Genomic DNA, 26,187 nt, shown 5'->3' on the forward strand with positions numbered 1-26,187 from the left:
AGCTGACAGGGGTCTTTAAAAATACAGGACATTTAATAGTATTTTTGTACAGATTTTACTAGACAGCCTGCTAAAATATTGGACTGCCTGGTTGAATACTAGACACCTGACAACCACCTTTTGACACCTGGTAATGGTATATCAGACCCTAGCCCCCCCATTTGTGGGGGGTATATATATGACCCTCCCAGACAGGGACCCTAGCACCCACATTGTGACCCTGTGCAGTGGTGTATAAGTTCCTACACCACATTGTGACTCTGAGCAGTGGTTTATTAGACCGTAACCCCTCGGGGAATTTAGTCACAGCAAGCGTGGGCCCGGTTAGTCAGTAATCACATACACTAAGCAAGCACTAATACATTGTTACTGATACATTGTTGCTATGACGGAGACACACGGGGTTGCTGGGGTCATACCCTGAGGTAACCGAGGAAAGGGTGCCTTTAAGGTCACGTGGTAGGACAGATAAAATCACGTGGTCAGATTTTGCCAGTTCACGGTTACTAGGCAAGATGACGTAGATCAGGGGCGTGTCTATTGTCACGTGGTTGCAAAACTCTCGGCGTTACAGGGCGGGAAGTCCCGGTGCAGTAGTATATGGTGTTAGCGCGTTCAGCACAGCTGCCATCATCATGCCGCCCCCCGGCCGCGAGCAGTGGCACAGCCTTGTCCGGGATCTAATCGACAGCAACGCGGTTATGGTCTTCAGCAAAAGTTACTGTCCGTATTGTATCCGGGTGCGTAATACCGCGCGTGTGTATATATGTGATTGGTGAGACCTAGAGGTCCCCCCCCCCTTGGTGTGTGACGGGAGAGACCTAGAGGTGCCCCCCTTGGTGTGCGACAGGAGAGACCTAGAGGTGCCCCCCCCCCTTGGTGTGTGACAGGAGAGACCTAGAGGTGCCCCCCCCCCCCCCCTTGGTGTGTGATAGGAGAGACCTAGAGGTGTTTCCTCCCCCTTGGTGTGTAACAGAAGAGACCTAGAGGTGTGTGTCCCCCTTGGTGTGTGACAGAAGAGACCTAGAGGTGTCCCCCCCCCCCCCTTGGTGTGTGATAGAAGAGACCTAGAGGTGTCCCCCCCCCCCCCTTGGTGTGTGACAGAAGAGACCTAGAGGTGTCCCCCCCCCCCCCTTGGTGTGTGTGACAGAGGAGACCTAGAGGTGTGTCCCCCCCTTGGTGTGTGACAGAGGAGACCTAGAGGTGTGCCCCCCCCCCTTGGTGTGTGACAGAGGAGACCTAGAGGTGTGTCCCCCCCCCCTTGGTGTGTGACAGAGGAGACCTAGAGGTGTGTCCCCCCCCCTTGGTGTGTGACAGAGGAGACCTAGAGGTGTGTCCCCCCCCCTTGGTGTGTGACAGAGGAGACCTAGAGGTGTGTCCCCCCCCCTTGGTGTGTGACAGAGGAGACCTAGAGGTGTGTCCCCCCCCCCTTGGTGTGTGACAGAGGAGACCTAGTGGTGTGTCCCCCCCCCCTTGGTGTGTGACAGAGGAGACCTAGAGGTGTGTCCCCCCCCCTTGGTGTGTGACAGAGGAGACCTAGAGGTGTGTCCCCCCCCCTTGGTGTGTGACAGAGGAGACCTAGAGGTGTGTGTCCCCCCCCCTTGGTGTGTGACAGAGGAGGCCTAGAGGTGTGTGTCCCCCCCCCTTGGTGTGTGACAGAGGAGGCCTAGAGGTGTCCCCCCCCCCCTTGGTGTGTGACAGAGGAGACCTAGAGGTGTCCCCCCCCCCTTGGTGTGTGACAGAGGAGACCTAGAGGTGTCCCCCCCCCCCTTGGTGTGTGACAGAGGAGACCTAGAGGTGTCCCCCCCCCCTTGGTGTGTGACAGAGGAGACCTAGAGGTGTCCCCCCCCCCTTGGTGTGTGACAGAGGAGACCTAGTGGTGTCCCCCCCCCCTTGGTGTGTGACAGAGGAGACCTAGAGGTGCCCCCCCCCCCCTTGGTGTGTGACAGAGGAGACCTAGAGGTGCCCCCCCCCCCTTGGTGTGTGACAGAGGAGACCTAGAGGTGTGTGTCCCCCCCCCCCCCTTGGTGTGTGACAGAGGAGACCTAGAGGTGTGTCCCCCCCCCCCCCCCCCCCCTTGGTGTGTGACAGAGGAGACCTAGAGGTGTGTGTCCCCCCCCCCCCCCCTTGGTGTGTGACAGAGGAGACCTAGAGGTGTGTGTCCCCCCCCCCTTGGTGTGTGACAGAGGAGACCTAGAGGTGTGTGTCCCCCCCCCCTTGGTGTGTGACAGAGGAGACCTAGAGGTGTGTGTCCCCCCCCCCCCCCCCCTTGGTGTGTGACAGAGGAGACCTAGAGGTGTGTGTCCCCCCCCCCCCCCCTTGGTGTGTGACAGAGGAGACCTAGAGGTGTGTGTCCCCCCCCCCTTGGTGTGTGACAGAGGAGACCTAGAGGTGTGTGTGTCTGTCCCCCTTGGTGTGTGACAGAGGAGACCTAGAGGTGTGTCCGTCCCCCCCCCCCCTTGGTGTGTGACAGAGGAGACCTAGAGGTGTGTGTCCCCCCCCCCCCCCCCTTGGTGTGTGACAGAGGAGACCTAGAGGTGTGTCCGTCCCCCCCCCCCCCCCTTGGTGTGTGACAGAGGAGACCTAGAGGTGTGTCCGTCCCCCCCCCCTTGGTGTGTGACAGAGGAGACCTAGAGGTGTCCCCCCCCTTGGTGTGTGACAGAGGAGACCTAGAGGTGTCCCCCCCCCCCCCTTGGTGTGTGACAGAGGAGACCTAGAGGTGTCCCCCCCCCCCCCCTTGGTGTGTGACAGAGGAGACCTAGAGGTGTCCCCCCCCCCCCCTTGGTGTGTGACAGAGGAGACCTAGAGGTGTCCGTCCCCCCCTCTTGGTGTGTGACAGGAGAGACCTAGAGGTGTCCCCCCCCTTGGTGTGTGACAGGAGAGACCTAGAGGTCCCCCCCCCCCCTGGTGTGACAGGAGACCTAAAGGTCCGCCCGTCCCCCCTTGGTGTGTGATTGGAGAGACCTAAAGCTCGTTCCCCCCCCCTGGGTTTGTGACTAAGCACTCATGTTAAAAAGCAAGAGTAAAAACACAAATTAACTGCTCCCTGTATGTGTTTAACAAGAAGCCTTAGGCTCTCCAAACTGTTTAGTGTAGAAACAAAATTTGTACTAGTAAGGCGATCCTAAATAAATATTTGTTTTTACTCTTGCTTTTTAACATGAGTGCTTAGTCACTTCTTATATTAATTAAATTCAGTAAAAGTTGAGTTTTAATTAATTAACCGGTCTTCCCATCCTCTTACTGTAAACATTTATTTTGAGCATTCACACTATCCTCATATAGTACAAGTGTGCAATTAAAGTGCTTTCTTTTTGTCTTTCTATCTCCCTTTTTTTTCTTTCCTAATATATTTAGCACTAGGCACTGCCCCCCAATATGTATATATTACTATAAGGGGGATCTTGGATGTGTGTTCAGTAACCCTCGCCCTCCCTGGTCTTCTTGTCAGGGAACTTTCTTTTCTCTCTTCAGTATTAGAGGAGAGACCTAGAGGTGCCCCCCCCCCTCGGTGTGTGACAGGAGAGAGCTAGAGGGCGCCCCCCCCTTGGTGTGTGACAGGAGAGACTTAGAGGTTCTCCCCCCCCCTTGGTGTGTGGCAGGAGAGACCTAGAGGTGTGTGCCTCCCCCCCTTGGTGTTTTTAGAGGTGTCGCCCCACCCCCTGTTGGTTTGACAGGAAAGCCTCTGGGCTTGCGCATTTCCTTATATCCCATAAATAACACGTTCTTGTAGCTTCTGAGAAAGTAAATAGTTTTTCAGTTGCATAAGGTCTTATGTTAATGTGTTTGCTTTTGCAGGTTAAAGACCTTTTTACCTCTCTGGGCAGAGAGTATAAAGCCCTTGAATTGGATCAGTGCGGTAAGGAACAAATTACTTTTGCTTAATGGTTTCACTGAAGTCACTGCTCTGTCATATACACTGTAAATGTTTCACACACTAACTTCCATACAGGAGTGAAAACTGAGTCATTTCTTAGTTTTATTCTGATATACAACAAACTTCGTACTCAAGTCATAGCTTGTGTAGATTTTTCTATAGGAATGTCTTGTTGGGGTTTAGGACATCGCTTCCCTAGATCCGTGTGCATGAAAGTATATTTTATATAAGAAACAATAAAACCGCCATGCTGTGTAGGAACACCCATATTGCCTCAGATTGTTTTCTGCCAGTAAAAGTTGTTACTGTGCTAGTATTTATATGTATGGGATCTATGAGCGAGCTGTGTGTAAGTAACATTGCACAAATAGAACTTTGCTCTTGTGACTGTGCTTAATTAAATAGCCTTTATGGGATGCCTCACAATATTGCTTCTGACTGTAGAAAAAAACTGTAGTTTTCTTGTACAATGAGCACTTGGGAGAACTTGAATAATTTTTGAGAATTTCTATTTGGCGCCTATTAATGCGCACACTATTGTAATCTCGTATTTATCATTCTAAAATGTTTGTGTGTAAAATGTTACCAGGCTCATTGTGCTTGCCTAGTTGCTTAAAGGGATATTCCAGCCAAAATTGGAAACCACATGTGGGTGCATTTCGGTATTGCTATAGCTGTTACAAGTGTGTATTTAAAGGGACACTGAACACAAATGTTTTCTTTTGTGATGATTCAGATAGAGCATGACATTTTAAGCAACTTTCTAATTTACTCCTATTATCAAATGTTCTTTATTTGAAATGCAAGAATGTAAGTTTAGATGCCGGCCCATTTTTAGTGAACAACCTAGGTTGTCCTTGCTGGTTGGTGGATAAATTCATCCACCAATCAAAAACTGCTGTCTACTACTGAATCAAGGAAAAAAACTTAGATGCATTTTTCATATAAAGATAGCTAGAGAACGAAGAAATATTGATAATAGGAGAAAATTAGAAAGTTGCTTAAAATTGCATGCTCTATCTCAATTACGAAAGAAAAAAAATGGGTTCCGTGTCCCTTTAAGTATGCACTGTGCACCAGCATTTTAAACACAGCACTTAATAAGAGAGCCTAAGGTTCTTGTACCATCTGTTAATGACTCAATTTGTTAGTTGCTGACATGATACAAGCTCCACTGATCTGAGCAGCTGCAATATTTAAAATGCGGGTGCAGTGACAATATCTAGCTATGCTTCACATGCACGTGCAGAGAAAAATGTTAACACTAAAACGGTGATAACTTTTACTAGAAGCATTTTCTAATACATGTACTGTATATTGCAAATATGTTTCTTTTCAGATGTAATTTAATCTGTACATTTATATTTTGACTGGAATGTCCCTTTTTAAAGGGACGTACACTAGATTTTTTTTTTTTTTTTTTTCTTAAATGTTTTGTAGACGATACATCTATATAGCCTATCTAGCAGTAATTTTCTTCTTAAAGACACGATGAGTCCACGTATCATCTTCATTACTTATGGGATATTCACCTCCTGGTCAGCAGGAGGAGGCAAAGAGCACCACAGCAGAGCTGTTAAATAGCTTCTCCCTTCCCTCCCACTCTAGTCATTCTCTTTGCCTACGTTAGTGATAGGAATAAGTAAAGTGAGGTATTAGATTCTTCTATCAAGAGTGACCTTTCTAGGGACCATCTTAGTCTGTCTATGAAGATTTTTCTGACAGGAGTCGGGAAATTAAAGATTACCGATAATGTCGAGCTATGCAATCTTCTCCTCGTCCTTCAGTGGTCTAGAGTTAATAGGTCTGATGGTAGCGGCAATGGACATTGTCCCGTTTGCTTGCTTTCATCTCAGAGCTTTGCAGTTGGACATGCTCAAACAACGGAACCCTCGACTTCTATTGGCACAGGAGACAAAGGAGTCTCTTCTTTGGTGGTCGTCTCTAGATCATCTCTCCCAGGGAACGTGTTTTCGCAGACCCTCCTGGGAGATTGTGACAACATATGCCAGCCTGCTGGGGAGCAGTTTGTGGCTCCCTAAGAGTTCAGGGGATATGGTCTCATAAACATTCTGGAACTGAGAGCGTTCTACAATGCTCTCCTGACCTGGCCTCATCTAGGTTCGGTTTATCAGGTTCCTGACGGACAACATAACTTCAGTGGCCTATATCAATCATCGGGGAGGAACAAGGAGTTCCTTGGCGATGATAGAGGTTTCCAAAATAATTCAGTGGGCGGAGGCCATTCTTGTCTGTCGACAATCCACATCCCAGGGGTGGACAACCGGGAGGTAGATTTTCTGAGCAGACCGACTTTTCATCCGGGGGAGTGGGAACTTCATCCAGATGTGTTCCACAGTCTGATCCTCAAATTGGGGTCAGCTGGAGTTGGATTTAATGGTATCCAGGCAGAATGCCAAACTTCCGAGCTATGGGTCGAGATCCAGAGATCCTCAGGCGGCGCTGATAGATGCTCTGGCGGCCCCTTGGTCCTTCAATCTAGCATATCTGTTTCCTCCGTTTGCTCTCCTTCCGTGAGTGATTGCCCGGATCAAACAGGAAAGGGCTTCAGTGATTCTCATAGCACTGGCCTGGCCTCACAGGATCTGGTATACAGACCTGGTAGAGATGTCGTCTCTACCTCCTTGGAGGCTTCTGTTTCGAAAGGATCTTCTGATACAGGGACCCTTCCTTCATCTAAATCTAGATTCTCTGAAGCTGTCTGGGGATTGAACGGCTGATTCTAGCCAAGCGAGGTTTTCAGACTCTTGTCAGACATTTTGCTTCAGGCTTGCAAGCCTTTTACTAGGGAAATTTATCACAAGCTTTGGTGTAGATACCTTTTTTATTGGTGTGAATCCAAGGGCTACTCTTGGAGTAGTTAGGATTCTTAGGATGTTGTCGTTTCTCCAGAAAGGATTGGAGAAAGGATTATCTTCAAGTTCTTTAAAGGGTCACATTTTCAGCATTTTCTATCCTGTTACACAAGCGTCTCACTGATGTTCAGTCTTTTTGTCAGGCCTTAACCAGAATCAGGCTTGGGTTTAGACCAGTTACTCCTCCATGGAGTCTTAATTTAGTTTTCAAAGTTCAAGGAGTTCCGTTTGAACCTATGCATTCCTTAGATATCAAGTTGTTATCTTGGAAGGTTTCGTTTCTGGTAACTTTATTCTGCTCTGTGTGTCTGAGCTTTCAGCGTTTCAATGTGAGCCCCCTTACCTTATTTTTCATGCGGATAAGGTTGTCTTACGTTCAAAATTTGGATTTATCTCCAAGGTTGTTACTGATAGGAACATTAATCAGGAGATTGTTGTAACTTCTTTGTGTCCTAATCCTCCTAAGAAGGAGAGGCTCTTACAGTTTGGATGTGGTTCGTGCTTTAAAGTTCTATTTACAGGCGACTAAAGACTTTCGCCAGTCTTCATGTTTGTGGTATTTTCAGGCAAACGTAGGGGGACAGAAAACTACAGCTGTTTCTCTTTTTGGCTGAAGATTATTATACGTTTGACGTACAAGACTGCTGGACAGCAGCCTCCTGAATGGATTGCGGTTCATTCCACTAGGGCTGTTGCTGCTTCATGGGCATTCAAAAATGAAGCTTCTGTGGAACAGATTTGCAAGGCTGCAACTTGGTCTTCTCTTCACACATTTTTTACAAATTTGATTCTTTTGCCTCGGCTGAGGCTGCTTTTGGGAGAGAGGTTCTTCATGCAGTGGTGCCTTTCGTTTAGGTATCCTGTATTGACCCTCCCGTATCATCTGTGTACTCTAGCTTGGGTATTGGATCCCATAAGTAATGAAGATGATCCGTGGACTCATCGTGTCTTTAAGAAGAAAAGAAAATTTATGCTTACCTGATAAATGTATTTCTTCTTAGACACGGCCCGCCCTGTCCTTTTTAAGACAGGATGTTACTTATTGTAAACTTCAGTCACCTCTGCACCTTGGCTTTTCCTTTCTCTTCCTAACTTCGGTCGAGTGACTGGAGTGGGAGGGAAGGGAGGAGCTATTTAACAGCTGTGCTGCTCTTTGTCTCCTTCTGCTGACCAGGAGGTGAATATCCCATAAGTAATGAAGATGATCTGTGGACTCGTGTCTAAGAAGAAATACATTTATCAGGTAAGCATAAATTTTCTTTTGTAAAAAATGTATAGTTTTGCTTATTTATAAATAATATTGTGCTGATTTTCAGACTCCTAACCAACCTCCAAAGTTTTAGATCTGTATTGATGTATACAGACATCTGTTTGTTTAATCTGTCTTTTCATATTGAGGGGGAGCAGAGAGTATCTGTCCCTGTTTCCCCAGCCCCTTTCACTGGGTGTCACAATCTCATTGACAGTGTTAACTGGGAGCTTCTAAGTTTTTTTTTTTTTTTTTTAAAAGGTTTTATACTGGATTTTTAGATTAGTATCTGTGCATATTCTTCTTTATAGTAGTGTCTATTACATGCAGTTATATAAATATTTGTGTATACTGTCACTTTAAGTGCGCCAAAAAAGTTTCTCCTGTTAGTCTATTATACGCTTTGTTTACTGACATAAAATTCACTTCCTCATGCATGCAAATAAGTTCTCCATAAATACTGTGTGGGACTGCAGTAGAAGTCATTTGTCTTGGAGCTTCTCTGGTGGTCACATCCTTATGGAATATTTCAGAATTTCTATTTCCTGCCGAGTGGAAAAGGGATAAGGAAATTAAAAAAACAAAGCATAAAATCCTGTAAACTTTAGCATTTTTCAACACAATTTTTAAGTTTAAAATATTATTAAACTAATCCCCCATTAGTCTCAAACAAGGTGCATATCAAAAATAAAAACAAACTTTTCTTTATAGCCTTGAAACAGGAGCAAACATTAAATGTTGTTGCTAGAGAAAAAGCCGACTTCTTCATTAGAAGTTAGGACAAAATAATTTAAATATCCAAACGGGCGCAATACATTATAATAAAGGAGTAGAGTTAAATTCGCTTGGATATATTTCTTTTCTTCGCCTGTTGAAAGGCAAATTTTTTTGGTTTTTTTGTTCTTGTTTTGTTTATCTAACCGAATTTTCTGGGTCTGAGATGTTATTTGAGTAGTGACCTAGCCGAACAATCATGTCTTGTCTTGGTCTTTGGACATTAAGGTCAGGTATATTTGCTATTAATCGCTGCTTTGCAAAAGATTTGCATAAAAAAGAAAATTTATGCTTACCTGATAAATTTATTTATTTTTTGACACGATGTATCCACGGATCATCTAATTTTTATTAGGGAATATCACTCCTGCCCAGCAGGAGGCGGCAAAGAGCACCACAGCAAAGCTGTTCAATATCACCTCCCTCAATCGACCGAAGTAAAGGAGAGAAAGGAAGTAACAAGGTGCAGAGGTGTCTGAAGTTTATAATAACCAACAACCTGTCTTTCAAAAACTGAGCGGGCCGTGAACTCATCATGTCAAAAAAGAAAAAAATTTATCAGGTAAGCATAACATTTCTTTTTAATGACATGAGTCCACGGATCATCTAATTACTATTGGGTATCAATACCCAAGCTAGAGTACACAGATGATACGGGATGGACAAGACAGAGAACCTAAACGGAAGGCACCACTGCTTGAAGAACCTTTCTCCCAAAAGCGGCCTCAGCCGAGGCAAAAGTGTCAAATTTGTCGAATTTTGAAAAAGTGTGAAGAGGACCAAGTTGCAGCCTTGCAAATCTGTTCCTCATGGGCATTCAAAAATGAAGCTTCTGTGGAAGCAACAGCTCGTGGAATGAACCGTAACTTTCTCTGGAGGCTGCTGGCCAGCAGTCTCATATGCAAAACATATGATACTTTTCAGCCAAAAAGGAAGTAGCCGTAGCTTTCTGTCACTTACGTTTTCCTGAAAAAATCACAAACAAAGCAGAACACTTTAAGAAGGCACGAACCACGTCCAAATTGTGCAGAAGCCGTTCCTTCTGAGAGGTAAGATTAGGATACAAGGAAGGAACAACAATCTCCTTATTAATGTTCCGATCAGAAACCACTTTAGGAAGAAATCCTAATTTAGTTCGTAAAACTACCTTATCTGAATGAAAAATAAGGTAAGGGGACTTGTACTGCAATGCCGAGAGCTCTGACACTCGAGACACTCTGCGAGCAGAAGAAATAGCAACAAGAAATAAAACTTTCCAAGATAACAACTTAATATCTAAGGAATGCATAGGCTCAAACGGAGCCCCTTGAAGAACTTTGAGAACTAAATTAATACTCCATGGAGGAGTAACTGGCTTGAACACAGGCCTGATCCTGACCAAAAAGATTGTACATCTGGAACATGTGCCAGACGTTTGTGTAACAAAATAGATAAGGCAGAAATTTGGCCCTTTAGGGAACTTGTCGATAATCCTTTCTCAAAACCCTCTTGGAGAAAGGACAACAATCTAGGAATACTAACTCTACTCCAGGAGTAGCCCTTGGATTCACACCAGTAGAGATATTTACGCCATATCTTATGGTAAATCCTTCTAGTTACATGTTTACGAACCTGAATCATGGTCTCTGACCAATTCTGAAAAGCCCCGCTTGGATAAAATTAAGCGTTCAATCTCCAAGCAGTCAGCTTCAGAGAAACTAGATTTGGGTGAAGGCAGGGCCCTTGAATTAGAAGGTTCTTCCTCAACGGAAGTCTCCAAGGTGGCAGAGATGACATGTCCACCAGATCTGCATACCAAATTCTGCGAGGCCAAGCCGGTGCAATGAGGATCACCGAGGCCCTCTCCTGCTTGATTCGAGCAATGACCCAAAGAAGAGCAAACAGAGGAAATAGGTATGCTAGACTGAAGGTCCAAGGTACCGCCAGGGCGTCTATCAGTACCGCCTGAGGGTCCCTGGACCTCGACCCGTACCTCGGAAGCTTGGCATTCTGCCGAGATGCCATGAGATCCAATTCCAGCTGACCCCATTTGAGAATCAGGCTGGAAAAGTCTTCCGGATGGAGTTCCCACTCCCCCGGATAAAAGGTCTGCCTGCTCAGGAAGTCCGCCTCCCAGTTGTCCACCCCTGGGATGTGGATCGCCGACAGACAGCAAGAGTGGGTTTCCGCACACTGAATTATTTTGGTTACCTCTGTCATCGCTCAGCTCCTGAATGTTTATAGGTAGAACAGACTCTGACTGAGTCAAAACTCCCTGAGCCTTTAGGGAGCCCCAGACTGCTCCCAATCCTAGAAGGCTGGTGTCTGTTGTCACAATAACCCAAGATGGTCTGTGAAAGCAGGTTCCCTGGGAGAGATGATCCAGAGACAACCAGCATTGAAGAGAATCCCTTGTCTCCTGCTCCAGTAGTATTCGAGGAGACAAGTCCGCATAATCTCCGTTCCATTGCCTGAGCATGTTTAACTGCAGAGGTCTGAGGTGGAACCGAGCAAACAGGATGATGTCCATTGCCGCCACCATCAGCCCGATTACCTCCATGCACTGAGCCACTGATGGCCGAGTAGTGGACTGCAGAACTAGACAAGTATCGAAAATCTTTGATTTCCTGACTTCTGTCAGAAGAATCTTCATTGATAGGGAATCTATTATTGTTCCTAAGAAAGATATCCTTGTATTTGGAACTAAGGAGCTCTTTTCCAAATTTACCTTCCAACCGTGAGATTATAGGAAGGATAACCTTTCCGTGTGGGATCTTGCTAGCTGTAAGGAACTATCACTCCCAGGTCAGAGAGGTCTCTTATACAGTGTAAGAACGCCTCTCTTTGTCTGGTCTACAGATAATCTTGAAAGCAGAAACCTGCCTCTGGGAGGTAAACTTTTGAACTCTAGTTTGTATCCCTGTGACACTGTCTACTGCCCAAGAATTTGGAACCTCTTGAACCCAAGCCTGAGCGAAGAAGAAAAGTCTGCTCCCTATAAGATCCGGTCTTGGATCAGGGGCATGCCCTTCATGCTGTCTTTGACTCAATAGCAGGCTTCTTGGATTGTTTACCCTTATTCCAAAACTGACTGGGTCTCCATTAAGGTTTAGACTGTTCCTGCTTGGAAGAGGAAGAATTTCCCTTGAAATTTCGAAAGGAAAGAAAATTGCTCTGACGTCCCTTTTTTGTTTCTCTTATCCTGAGGTAGATGATCCTTACCTCCTGTAATATCGGAGTTTATTTCCGTCAATCCAGGTCCAAACAAGGTCTTCCCCTTGTAAGGAATCTCTAAAACCTTAGACTCAGAGGATACATCCGCAGACCAAGTCTCTAACCATAAGGCTCTGCGAGCTAGAACAGAGAAACCTGAAATCTTTGCTCCCAGTTTGATAACTTGAAGGGAAGCATCCGTAATAAAGTAATTGGCTAATTTTAAGAGCTTTTATCCTATCCTGGATCTCATCCAGGGGAGTTTCTGTCCTAATAGCATCAGACAACGCATCAAACCAATATGCTGCCGCACTGGTGACGGTAGCAATGCACACAGCTGGTTGCCATTGTAAACCCTGGTGTACATCTTTTTGAGTAACCCCTCTAATTTTTTGTCCATAGGATCTTTAAAAGCACAACTATCCTCAGAGTATAGTAGTTCTCTTAGACAGAGTGGAAACCGCTCCTTCCATCTTGGGAACTGTTTGCCAAGCCTCCTTGACAGTCAGTCAGCTATGGGGAACATCTTTTTAAATATAGGAGATGGAGAAAAAGGGATACCCAGTCTCTCCCACTCCTTAGTAATGAGCTCTGTCTGGTACCGGAAAAACATCTATTGAGGAAGGAACCTCAAAATATTTGTTAAGCTTACTGGATTTCTTAGGATTAATAACGACCGTGGAGTAATTGCCGTCCAATGTAGCTAAAACCTCCTTTAGTAGCAGAGGAAGGTGTTCTAGCTTAAACCTGAAGGATACCACTTCAGTATCAGTAAGAGGGATTACACTGTCGGAATCTGTAATTTCACCTTCAGGTGCTACTACTGTATCCCCCTCCTCAGACTTCTGGGAGGGGGCATCTGCAATTGCAAGAACTGCGTCAGAAACCTCGCTTATTGAATGTCTGCTTTTCCTCTTACGCTTTCCCTGCAACATTGAAAAAGCAGGAAACTCTTCTGAAACTGCAGAAGACATGAGAAAAGTGATGTCTTGTAAAGTAACCCCAGCAGGAGCTATAGAGGAAGCGCAGGGCACTGTATGTGAGGGCGGTAAAATTTGGGACGCTTGTGGAGAAAGCTGCGGCATAAATTGAACATTGTCATTGGATTCCTGAACAGTATCCTCTTGAAAAAGTTGGCTCAGAAAACGTCTATCCCTATAGTTTTAAAGTTCTCTCAATGCATGAGGAACAGAAAGGGATTGGTGGTTCCACATTGGCATCAAAACATAAAGGACAAGTGACACCTTGTAAGGCCTATTGGTCCGTTCTGACTCGCAATGAAAACAATTTTTCATAAAGTATAAATCTTTTGAAAATCAAAGCATACAAAAAACGTTACTATCCCTTTAAATTTTAAAGTGTAAATTTTTTTTTTTTTTTTCCCCCTCTCATTTATTAAAGCTAGACAGGACAGAAGTCTTAACTAACACTGCAGATCACCTCTACACCTCAGGAAAACTTTGAGGTGGCTACCTGATCGTTGAACCCTCTGAGCAGGAGCCGTTCCCACACTGTCAGATCTGGAACTCACAGTAGAAAGTCTGACTAAACACACATATTGTGAGATGCGTTATAGGAATCGGCATAAGAACTTCACCTTTCATTGTTAGGAATTGAGAGGAAAAAGGCACGCAACACAATTGCCACCTCTTGTACCGCCCATCGTGGGTGTGTCCAATACAAATCTCCTGGTCGGCCTATTCGTTAAGTAAACGCCGGGAGATGTAAACGCTGCCAAATGAATTACCTGCCCCAGAGCCTGCGTCTATGCTGTCCCCATAAGGTCTCCTGAGTACAAAGGAGAATTTGTGCCAAAATATTGTGCCCAATTATAATAAAGGCTTTCTTATATGTCCCTCTTATGAAATAAGGTGCCCAACTTTTTCTAAGTTCCGTTGATCCCAGAAATTTAAAGTCAGCACTTGCCTCATATTCTGCCTGACAGCAAGGCAGTTCCCAGGTTTGAGAGGTCCACTCCCTCACATGGACCTGCGACAAAAAAAGAAAGGACTGAGTAAGATCTCTGTTTTTCATAGTTAGGGCAGCATCAGTATGGGAGGCGCAGTGAGAATTATGTCGCACAAGTTCCCATTGCTCTAAAGCCACCACTGCTCTACTGAAGAGACTGATATGGACTACGGCTACACCCCAGGACAAAGCAGCACAATCTCTTACTAATTTAAAATAATAAACTCTTGATTGAAGAATCTTTTCTAACACCTACATTTACCACATCCTTGCTCTTAACGTAGGCAAAGAGAGTGACTGGGTTGGGAGGGAAGGGAGGTGATATTTAACAGCTTTGCTGTGGTGCTCTTTGCCGCCTCCTGCTGGGCAGGAGTGATATTCCCCAATAGTAATTAGATGATCCGTGGACTCATCGTGTCATTAGAAAGAAATAAATGCTTTAAAAGCATTTAAACCAGTAATGTTAAGTAAGATGCACTCTTTGTCGTCAGGGACACACCACCATAAAGACATTTGAATAAGCTTCTCTCCTCTGCTGTGACCAGTAGGCACTGATATAACCGAACTCTTATGCACCTCAATCACTGGGCAAAATGTATGATGATCGGAATGCGCTCTAAGCTGTCAGCGTAGTAGAAAAACTACAACAAAACCAGGAAGAATAAATAGTGTGGTACAATGTAGTAGTTTTTTTTTTTTTTTTTTTTTTTTAAGCTCGTATTCAATTTTTTTTTTAATTTTTTTTTTTTTTTTTTGTGAAATCAAGTTTAGCTTATTCAATTTAGTATTTACAGTATACTGGTGATGTGCTGCTTTATTTATGTGTGCTATATCTTGTGTCTGTAGACGATGGTGCCAGTATTCAGGGCGTGCTTCATGAAATGACCGGACAGAAGACTGTCCCTTGTGTGTTTGTAAATAAAACGCATGTTGGTGGTTGTGATAAAACACTTCAGGTAAGTCTTGTACATATTCTTTGTCACTAGATGTTGCGCTGCATGAGAATACTTTTTATACCTCGTTGTTTTAGTTAAACACATAGGGGCCTATTTACTATGTGCGAGCGGACATGATCCGATATTGCAGATCATGTCCGCTGCACATCGATAAATGCCGACAGTATACGCTGTCTGCATTTATCATTAAACCAGCAGTTCTTGTGAACTGCTGGTGCAATGCCACCCCCTTCAATTTTGCAGCCAATCAGACACTAGCAGGGGGTGTCAATCAACCCGATCGTATTGGATCGGGTTGATTTTTCGGCGATGTCTGTCCGCCGCCTCAGAGCAGACGGACAGATTATGGAGCAGCAGTCTTTAGCCCACTGCTTCATAACTTGTGGTGTTCGCCAGAAACACAGGGCTTCAAGCTCCATACGGAGCTTGATAAATATGCCCCATAGTGTGGTTGTCATGCACATAACCACTTCTATATTGTACCGAATAGGATGTATACTTGTTCTCTCTGGCTGTACCACTCTGTATTTGTACCAGCACCTCACCTCTTCTGTTAAACGTTTCACAGGCTCATCAAGACGGGACCCTGGCGAAGTTACTGGGTGACGACAGTGTGACCTATGACTACGATCTTATTGTCATTGGCGGTGGCTCGGGAGGCCTGGCTTGTTCTAAGGTATGACCTAGTGCAGTGGTTCTCAACCTAAGTGACCTCAAGGCCCGGTAAGTTTTAACCGGACCTGTCCAGGGCCCGGTAAGCATCGGGAGTGGGTATATATATATATCTATATCTATATCTATATCTCTATCTATATATCTCTATCTATATCTATATATCTCTATCTCTATCTATATATCTATCTCTATCTATATATCTATCTCTATCTATCTCTATCTATATATATATCTCTATCTATCTCTATCTCTCTCTATCTCTCTCTATCTCTCTCTATATCTCTCTATCTCTCTCTATCTCTCTCTATATCTCTCTATATCTCTCTATATCTCTCTATATCTCTCTCTATATCTCTCTATATATCTCTCTATATATATCTCTATCTCTATCTCTATCTCTATCTCTATCTCTATCTCTATCTCTATCTCTATCTCTATCTCTATCTCTATCTCTATCTCTATCTCTATCTCTATCTCTATCTCTATCTCTATCTCTATCTCTATCTCTATCTCTATCTCTATCTCTATCTCTATCTCTATCTCTATCTCTATCTCTATCTCTATCTCTATCTCTATCTCTATCTCTATCTCTATCTCTATCTCTATCTCTATCTCTATCTCTATCTCTATCTCTATCTCTATCTCTATCTCTATCTCTATCTCTATCTCTATCTCTATCTCTATCTCTATCTCTATCTCTATCTCTATCTCTATCTCTATCTCTATCTCTATCTCTATCTCTATCTCTATCTCTATCTCTATCTCTATCTCTATCTCTATCTCTATCTCTATCTCTATCTCTATCTCTATCTCTATCTCTATCTCTATCTCTATCTCTATCTCTATCTCTATCTCTATCTCTATCTCTATCTCTATCTCTATCTCTATCTCTATCTCTATCTCTATCTCTATCTCTATCTCTATCTCTATCTCTATCTCTATCTCTATCTCTATCTCTATCTCTATCTCTATCTCTATCTCTATCTCTATCTCTATCTCTATCTCTATCTCTATCTCTATCTCTATCTCTATCTCTATCTCTATCTCTATCTCTATCTCTATCTCTATCTCTATCTCTATCTCTATCTCTATCTCTATCTCTATCTCTATCTCTATCTCTATCTCTATCTCTATCTCTATCTCTATCTCTATCTCTATCTCTATCTCTATCTCTATCTCTATCTCTATCTCTATCTCTATCTCTATCTCTATCTCTATCTCTATCTCTATCTCTATCTCTATCTCTATCTCTATCTCTATCTCTATCTCTATCTCTATCTCTATCTCTATCTCTATCTCTATCTCTATCTCTATCTCTATCTCTATCTCTATCTCTATCTCTATCTCTATCTCTATCTCTATCTCTATCTCTATCTCTATCTCTATCTCTATCTCTATCTCTATCTCTATCTCTATCTCTATCTCTATCTCTATCTCTATCTCTATCTCTATCTCTATCTCTATCTCTATCTCTATCTCTATCTCTATCTCTATCTCTATCTCTATCTCTATCTCTATCTCTATCTCTATCTCTATCTCTATCTCTATCTCTATCTCTATCTCTATCTCTATCTCTATCTCTATCTCTATCTCTATCCTATCTCTATCTCTATCTCTATCTCTATCTCTATCTCTATCTCTATCTCTATCTCTATCTCTATCTCTATCTCTATCTCTATCTCTATCTCTATCTCTATCTCTATCTCTATCTCTATCTCTATCTCTATCTCTATCTCTATCTCTATCGCTATCTCTATCTCTATCTCTATCTCTATCTCTATCTCTATCTCTATCTCTATCTCTATCTCTATCTCTATCTCTATCTCTATCTCTATCTCTATCTCTATCTCTATCTCTATCTCTATCTCTATCTCTATCTCTATCTCTATCTCTATCTCTATCTCTATCTCTATCTCTATCTCTATCTCTATCTCTATCTCTATCTCTATCTCTATCTCTATCTCTATCTCTATCTCTATCTCTATCTCTATCTCTATCTCTATCTCTATCTCTATCTCTATCTCTATCTCTATCTCTATCTCTATCTCTATCTCTATCTCTATCTCTATCTCTATCTCTATCTCTATCTCTATCTCTATCTCTATCTCTATCTCTATCTCTATCTCTATCTCTATCTCTATCTCTATCTCTATCTCTATCTCTATCTCTATCTCTATCTCTATCTCTATCTCTATCTCTATCTCTATCTCTATCTCTATCTCTATCTCTATCTCTATCTCTATCTCTATCTCTATCTCTATCTCTATCTCTATCTCTATCTCTATCTCTATCTCTATCTCTATCTCTATCTCTATCTCTATCTCTATCTCTATCTCTATCTCTATCTCTATCTCTATCTCTATCTCTATCTCTATCTCTATCTCTATCTCTATCTCTATCTCTATCTCTATCTCTATCTCTATCTCTATCTCTATCTCTATCTCTATCTCTATCTCTATCTCTATCTCTATCTCTATCTCTATCTCTATCTCTATCTCTATCTCTATCTCTATCTCTATCTCTATCTCTATCTCTATCTCTATCTCTATCTCTATCTCTATCTCTATCTCTATCTCTATCTCTATCTCTATCTCTATCTCTATCTCTATCTCTATCTCTATCTCTATCTCTATCTCTATCTCTATCTCTATCTCTATCTCTATCTCTATCTCTATCTCTATCTCTATCTCTATCTCTATCTCTATCTCTATCTCTATCTCTATCTCTATCTCTATCTCTATCTCTATCTCTATCTCTATCTCTATCTCTATCTCTATCTCTATCTCTATCTCTATCTCTATCTCTATCTCTATCTCTATCTCTATCTCTATCTCTATCTCTATCTCTATCTCTATCTCTATCTCTATCTCTATCTCTATCTCTATCTCTATCTCTATCTCTATCTCTATCTCTATCTCTATCTCTATCTCTATCTCTATCTCTATCTCTATCTCTATCTCTATCTCTATCTCTATCTCTATCTCTATCTCTATCTCTATCTCTATCTCTATCTCTATCTCTATCTCTATCTCTATCTCTATCTCTATCTCTATCTCTATCTCTATCTCTATCTCTATCTCTATCTCTATCTCTATCTCTATCTCTATCTCTATCTCTATCTCTATCTCTATCTCTATCTCTATCTCTATCTCTATCTCTATCTCTATCTCTATCTCTATCTCTATCTCTATCTCTATCTCTATCTCTATCTCTATCTCTATCTCTATCTCTATCTCTATCTCTATCTCTATCTCTATCTCTATCTCTATCTCTATCTCTATCTCTATCTCTATCTCTATCTCTATCTCTATCTCTATCTCTATCTCTATCTCTATCTCTATCTCTATCTCTATCTCTATCTCTATCTCTATCTCTATCTCTATCTCTATCTCTATCTCTATCTCTATCTCTATCTCTATCTCTATCTCTATCTCTATCTCTATCTCTATCTCTATCTCTATCTCTATCTCTATCTCTATCTCTATCTCTATCTCTATCTCTATCTCTATCTCTATCTCTATCTCTATCTCTATCTCTATCTCTATCTCTATCTCTATCTCTATCTCTATCTCTATCTCTATCTCTATCTCTATCTCTATCTCTATCTCTATCTCTATCTCTATCTCTATCTCTATCTCTATCTCTATCTCTATCTCTATCTCTATCTCTATCTCTATCTCTATCTCTATCTCTATCTCTATCTCTATCTCTATCTCTATCTCTATCTCTATCATCTCTATCTCTATCATCTCTATCTCTATCATCTCTATCTCTATCATCTCTATCTCTATCTCTATCATCTCTATCTCTATCATCTCTATCTCTATCTCTATCATCTCTATCTCTATCTCTATCATCTCTATCTCTATCTCTATCATCTCTATCTCTATCATCTCTATCTCTATCATCTCTATCTCTATCATCTCTATCTCTATCATCTCTATCTCTATCATCTCTATCTCTATCATCTCTATCTCTATCATCTCTATCTCTATCTCTATCATCTCTATCATCTCTATCTCTATCTCTATCATCTCTATCTCTATCTCTATCATCTCTATCTCTATCTCTATCATCTCTATCTCTACACAGTATATGTATGGTTTACAGTTGTTTATGTAATAATTAATGTGTGTCAGTGGGATCTATAAATATCCCACTGACACCAATGAATTATCATAAAATTAACCCACTGTAAACTATGTATGTGTGTATATATATATATATTGTATATGGATCCCACTGAATTATCATATAATTATAATAAATATATTACAGTGGGTTAATTATGTGCTAATTCATTGGTGTTAGTGGGATATATATATATATATATATATATATATATATATATATATATATATATATATATATATAATTATATATAATATATGTACACATTGGAGTCCAGTGGCCGTCCTAAATATCAATGTTAGTGTCAGTGGCCTTAATTATTTAACATTGGTGACAGTGGAGTTCCCTACCTGTGAGCCGATCTGCTCTGCACGCCGCCCGCCATTCCTCACAGTGCGCCGCTAGCCATTCACACTGCGCATACAGACATGAGCAGTGGCGCATACAAACATGCGCAGTGGCACTCTAACAGGCCCGTCCGAAATTTTGGACATGTGTAAAGACGGGCCTGTCAGAGTGAGTGTCTGGAGGCTATGTCGGGTCGCGGCCCACCAGCAGGGCCGTCGCGGCCCGGTAGTGGGCCGCGGCCCGGCTGTTGAGAAACACTGACCTAGTGTACACTGGTGTTAGTACATAAAATCCACTAATGTGAGAGCAAACGGCCAGGACTCTTCTTGATCGCAAGTGCGTGTATTATTCTTTTTTTTTTTCTGATCCTCGTTTTAATAGACGAGGTTCAAGCAATAAGGCTTTTTATCCAGTTAATTATCTGCTGTACAACACTTGCCTTGTGTCTGAACGTCAGTGTGATGACAAATAACTAGTCAGCTGAATAAAATGTCTGCCAGCAGGTTAATGGTTCTCTCAGGTGGTATACAACAGTATTGTGCTGTCCCGTTAACCTTGTTCTCTGTGAAATGATTAGTCCAATATTAGAAAACTTGCTATGGTGAAATAATTCAGTAGTTACTTCTGGTTCCATTCTGCACATTCACCTGTATAGCTGTTTTGGTAAACTGGAGCTTTTGTACTGTTGTACCCATCCTATATATTGCCCTGCAAAAAATCTCACGGTTGATATAACTGAAATCAGAAAGCTTGTGCATATAGCCAATCGTAGAATAAAAGGGGCATGGCACTCAGATTTGCATCTAAAAGGCAGCTTTTGGTCATGTTATGTGGCTGGTGCACATTTTTGTCCTGAACTAACCAGCAACACTCTGCACCACAATAAGCATATAGTGGTCTCATTATATCATGCAGCACATTACCCAGAGTCCCTGCTAACTCCACTTCCCACAAAGGTTTTCTTCTAAGTATGTTTAATAAAGAACCAGTTGTATCACTAATCATCTTAGTCCCATCATTTACTGATATAATCTGGAATATTTATGGCATTACCCATGCAGGGCAAGAGAAAAAAAGTGTATGTTCAGTCTACTAAAATGAGTTTACTTGTTGCACAGGAAGCTTCGTCCATGGGAAAGAAGGTCATGGTCTTAGATTATGTTGTTCCCACCCCACTTGGCACCTCTTGGGGTAAGTTATCATTGTGGCTCTTGCTATTCCATTTACTGACTTGCTATACCTTACACAGCGGTAACAGAGGTGACTCGCACGGATTTAATGTTGGTTTGCTAGAAGTAAAATGATTGGCCAGGCACACCCTCAGCTACAGGGACTAGCTACAGAGGGATTCTTTGATGTGCTGTGATCTCACGTTGTACACACCTAAAATCACTTGTCTTGTGGGGTTTATAGTTGTGGCTTTATTGCAGGACTTGGTGGAACGTGCGTGAATGTTGGGTGCATTCCTAAGAAGTTAATGCACCAAGCTGCCATTTTGGGCCAGTCACTTAAAGATTCTGAGAAGTTTGGCTGGGAATATGATAAACAAGGTAAGACAAATCGGATTTGATTATTTCATGATATCAGTGTGACATTTTGTGTCTGAAGCTTCTTTACCTTTCTACATTTTACTGATTTTGGATTTTGGCAACACAAAGTTAAAATGTGTTTACATTCTATTCTGTCTCTGGGTGCAATCTGGGTTTGCTTAAAGGGACACTCTACTCCAGAATTGTTTAAAAAAAAAAAAAAAAAAAAAATCCCTTTACCATTCCCCAGTTTTGCATAACCAACAGTTATATTAATATACTTTTTACCTCTGATTACCTTGTATCTAAGCCTCTGCAAATTGCCCCCCTTATTTCAGTTCTTTTTACAAACTTAGATTTTAGCCAAGCAGTGCGGGCTCATAAATAACTCCATAGGAGTGAGCACAATGGTATCTTTATAGTACACATGAACTAGCGCTGTCTAGTTGTGAAAAACTATCAAAATGCATTTGGATAAGAGGGGGCCTTCAAGGGCTTATAAATTAGCACATGAGCCTACCTAGGTTTAGCTTTCAACTAAGAATAACAAGAGAACAAAGCAAATTTGATAAATGTAAATTGGAAAGTTGTTTAAATAGCATGCCTTATCTGAATCATGAAAGTTTAAATTTGACTAGACTATCACTTTAATACATATGCATGTACCTACATACAAATGGTTATACAACTTATCTGTTTGAGGTAGCACAGAACTGAATTTAAAGGGATAGTTCACCCAAAAACTTTCTCCCCTTTAAATTATTCCAAATGATCCTTTTTACCTGCTAGAGTGTATTAAACTGGTTGGAAGTAGCTCCTTTACTCATATTTCAGCATTTGAAATAGCTGATTTAGCTTGTGGTTTCCCAACCTATACTGAAAGTTTTGATACTGGCGTATACGCTATTGAATAGCCTAAGTAAACACAGCCAGCAGAAGAGATTACACCCTCAGTGGGGGGCATGATAGTTAAGTAATAAAATGATAATTTTCCATTGTTCTCTCTATGTATTGAGCTTTGGTGTTGCAGACAAATATAGGATAAGGAAGCAAGTCTGTTTACATAAAAGTGATAACATAATGAGATCTGATATTAACTGAAGCTCAACCCATTGTAATAGGCTGTGGTTTCAAAGCACAAAACCAGCTACTTCAGATACACAAACCCGAAAATGCAATTTCTCAAATATTTTATACTCTGCAGTTGGTATAACAAGTCAATTAAAATACATTTATGGAAAAACTATTTTACAGTGTACTGTCCCTTTAAATGGTTTACAAAATGTGTAAAGGAAGCTTTTTTTTTTTTTTTTTTTAAATGTGGCAATATTTTGTTTACAGTTAAACATAACTGGTCTACAATGACAGACGAAATCCAGAACTACATCGGCTCCTTGAATTGGGGATACAGGGTCTCCCTGAGGGACAAAAATGTCCGTTATGAAAATGCCTACGGGGAATTTGTGGAGCCCCATAAAATAAAGGTGCGTTCAGTAGTGTTTGGCCGGCTCACATTGGTTTGGTGTGCACACTTCATGCAACGCTGCACTTCTCTTTTCTTGCTGTTTAGGCAACAAACAAGAAGGGGAAAGAAGTTTTCTACACTGCAGAGAAGTTTGTGATTGCAACAGGGGAACGACCTCGATATTTGGACATACCTGGTGACAAGGAGTATTGCATCACCAGGTGAGTGCTGGATCACCGCATTGTCTTGGCACGCTCCCGGTTAATCTTACTGAAGATAAAAGTGTTTTGTAATCGCTCCCTGCTTGTTAAGTAGGACACAGATTTCATCATTTTAATATGTAAGGAAATACTTCATGAGCATTCTGTAGTCTCCACCCACAGATACAAAGGGAATGTTTTTACATTCCTTGCAGGGAGCAGCCTTAAAATGGCCTCTAAATCATTTAGAGCATTGTTGATCCTAGGTAAAGATATATATATATATATATATATATATATATATATATATATATATATATATATATATATGTATGTATATATATATATATATATATATATATATATATATATATATATATATATATATATATATATATATATATATATATATATATACATACATACATATATACATACATATATACATACATATACATATATACATACATATACATATATACATACATATACATATATACATATATACATACATATACATATATACATACATATACATATATACATACATATCTGCTAGGCCAGGGGATTTCAAACCAGGCCTCCCTAACAGGCCAGATTTTGAACTGGAGCACAGGTGAATCAGCTGATTAGTAAACGTGCTTATTAATCCTGAAAATATAGCCTGTTGAGGAGGTCTGTGGACAGGTTTGAGAACCCCTGTGCTGGAGCATGATATTGCACTGTTGCTTACTGCATATAACTGTGTTAAACCCCGGCAAAGGGTTAGTCCGCTGCAGAGAAGTGCTTAGTCAGTTCCCAGTAGTGCACATCGGTTGAGCCAATGACAAGACACTTTCATGTGCAGCAACCAATCAGAAGCTAGCTACCAGTAACTCATTGCTGCTCCTGAGTCTACCTAGGTATGTTTTTCAACAACGAACACCTGGAGAACTAGGCAAATGTTATGATAAAAGTAAATTGAGACGTCATTTAAAATTACTGCTCTATCTGAATCATGAAAACTTAATTTGGACTTTCATCGCTCTTTAAAATGCTTTTGTGTGGAATGTCTTCAGCTCCCAATCGGAGCACAGCTTGACAACCAATCAGGAGCAACTGTTGCAAATAGCCACCAATCACCTGCTGTTTTCTTCACTGGAGCTAAAATACTTGGGGCTCCTGGGAGAGACTTTACCTATGTGTTAACTCCTTAATAAGCCAGGGCCAGCAGTGCAAAGCTTGCATGTCCCCTAACCAGTTAGTGTCCCTTTAATACTACTACAGGAAGACAAAACCAGACAATCACAACTGCTGCTTGCCGCACCTTGACCTTTATATGGAGTTAGGGACTTATAGTGAAAGTTGCTAATGGCATGTTGAATAATGATTAACTAAACTGTCTGTAATGTCACATAAGCACCTTCTGTTTACCTGATTTTCTGAGGGTGGGGTGGTCGCTCAAACAAATGTTTAACCCATTGCGGTAAATGGGTCTTTAAGAATGTATTTACAGTCAGTTTAGATGTGAATTATGTGAGCATGTGTCACTCTATAAGGGGGGCTGGCTCTTGCATTGTGTACCTAATTATCATTGTTTAACTTTTATATATGCTGACGGAAAGTTAGTCATTGTTTTGTTTTTTTCCTGTATGGAGGTCATTTTACAATATATTGCAGTTTTGTTTTTGAAAAACTGATGTTCCTCAGCTGAAACTACTGTAATTTAGAGGTATCCCAGTCGGCCATACCGTTACAAAAGCTCCAAGCATAACCTGCTGTAATCTGAGATGTCATTGCAGAAAATGCAGTATGTCTGCAGAAAGTACCAGACACCTGCACTGTGCTGTGTCTGCACTGTGTGTGTTTTCCTTAATACATTTCATCCAGAGCAAAGCACTGTTTGCAGCACTGCTCTGTATTTGACTGTTCTCTTCAAAGTTGCAACACATTGATGACTGGCTGTCAGGGATTTAATAAGCTTGCCCCTAGGCTTTTCTAATCTTCAAAGCTGTGACTCTTGAATGTAAAGGATGGGAGACCAAGTGCCAAGGAAAAGAGTACCTATAGCTCTGAACAAATAGTTACCTAGCTATTTAGAGAGACTTATAATAAGGGGTGTGTCCAGAGCGCCTCTTCAGAGAGGCAAGGTAACTGAGGTAAAATGAATAGGAAATAGCTTAAAAATAAAAAATACGTAGATATGTATAAAACGTGCATAAATCTATTACAATAGATATATCACAAAAGTAGTAAGAAATCCTAATTATCAAGTCAATGTAATAAAACGCATGGATCCATGTGCTAATAAGACATTAAAACGAGGTGTCTCTTGACTGACAGCAATTATAAGAGTGTTATCATATTTCAAACTTGGGTATCAGCCCTGATAAGGACTAGATATGATACTCACAAGCTACAAATAACGGGATAGTGGATATAAATCAATCCTAGGTACTTAACAATGTGCTCATCATAATAAAACAGAATATCATCCCAGCTACAGGAGTGTATATGAACAGTGTCAATTGATGGTGTCCAAAGGGAAAAAAAGGGGAGGGAAAAAACAAATTAAAAATCAGTTAGCTAGTGATTCCAAGTGACAAATGTCTATCAAAAATGGGGGGGAAGGAATCAAACTTTTGTATTCCTAGTGAATCCTGTGTCGCAGAAGTCTGTCAGAGTCCCTGGAATATCCTGCGAAAAATAGATCAAAATAGTGCAAAAAGTCTCCGATTATATATTGTTTAAACTGGTAAGCTCTTTTTTAAGTCGACGCGTTTCGGCCTCTATATACAGGCCTTTCTCAAGACTCTTGAATGAATGTAAGACATTCTTGTGAGCAATGCACTTTTTTTTTTTCTTCTTAATTTTTACCTTATAATTCTGTGATGTCAGATCAAGAGCAAAGGAGAAATATTATTCAAGAGAAACTTTAAAACTTTTTTTTTTTTTTTTTTTCACTGCA

The 26,187-nt window shown here is 41.4% G+C and overlaps 1 protein-coding gene across 1 annotated transcript in view; it reads left to right on the top strand.

Moving 5' to 3' along the window:
* The first annotated feature begins 557 nt into the window (after positions 1-557).
* Positions 558-26,187, top strand: part of TXNRD3 (thioredoxin reductase 3) — a 44,265-nt gene continuing 18,635 nt past the window's right edge. Inside the window, exons 1-8 of the mRNA XM_053720841.1 lie at positions 558-740; positions 3,799-3,859; positions 14,783-14,892; positions 15,461-15,568; positions 21,165-21,237; positions 21,477-21,596; positions 22,917-23,059; positions 23,146-23,261. Of these exons, the coding sequence (XP_053576816.1) occupies positions 636-740; positions 3,799-3,859; positions 14,783-14,892; positions 15,461-15,568; positions 21,165-21,237; positions 21,477-21,596; positions 22,917-23,059; positions 23,146-23,261 (836 nt within the window). The 5' untranslated portion in view covers positions 558-635. The remainder of the gene's footprint in view (positions 741-3,798; positions 3,860-14,782; positions 14,893-15,460; positions 15,569-21,164; positions 21,238-21,476; positions 21,597-22,916; positions 23,060-23,145; positions 23,262-26,187) is intronic.

Source organism: Bombina bombina, chromosome 7 (assembly GCF_027579735.1).
Source record: "Bombina bombina isolate aBomBom1 chromosome 7, aBomBom1.pri, whole genome shotgun sequence".
NCBI classification, from domain to species: domain Eukaryota; kingdom Metazoa; phylum Chordata; class Amphibia; order Anura; family Bombinatoridae; genus Bombina; species Bombina bombina.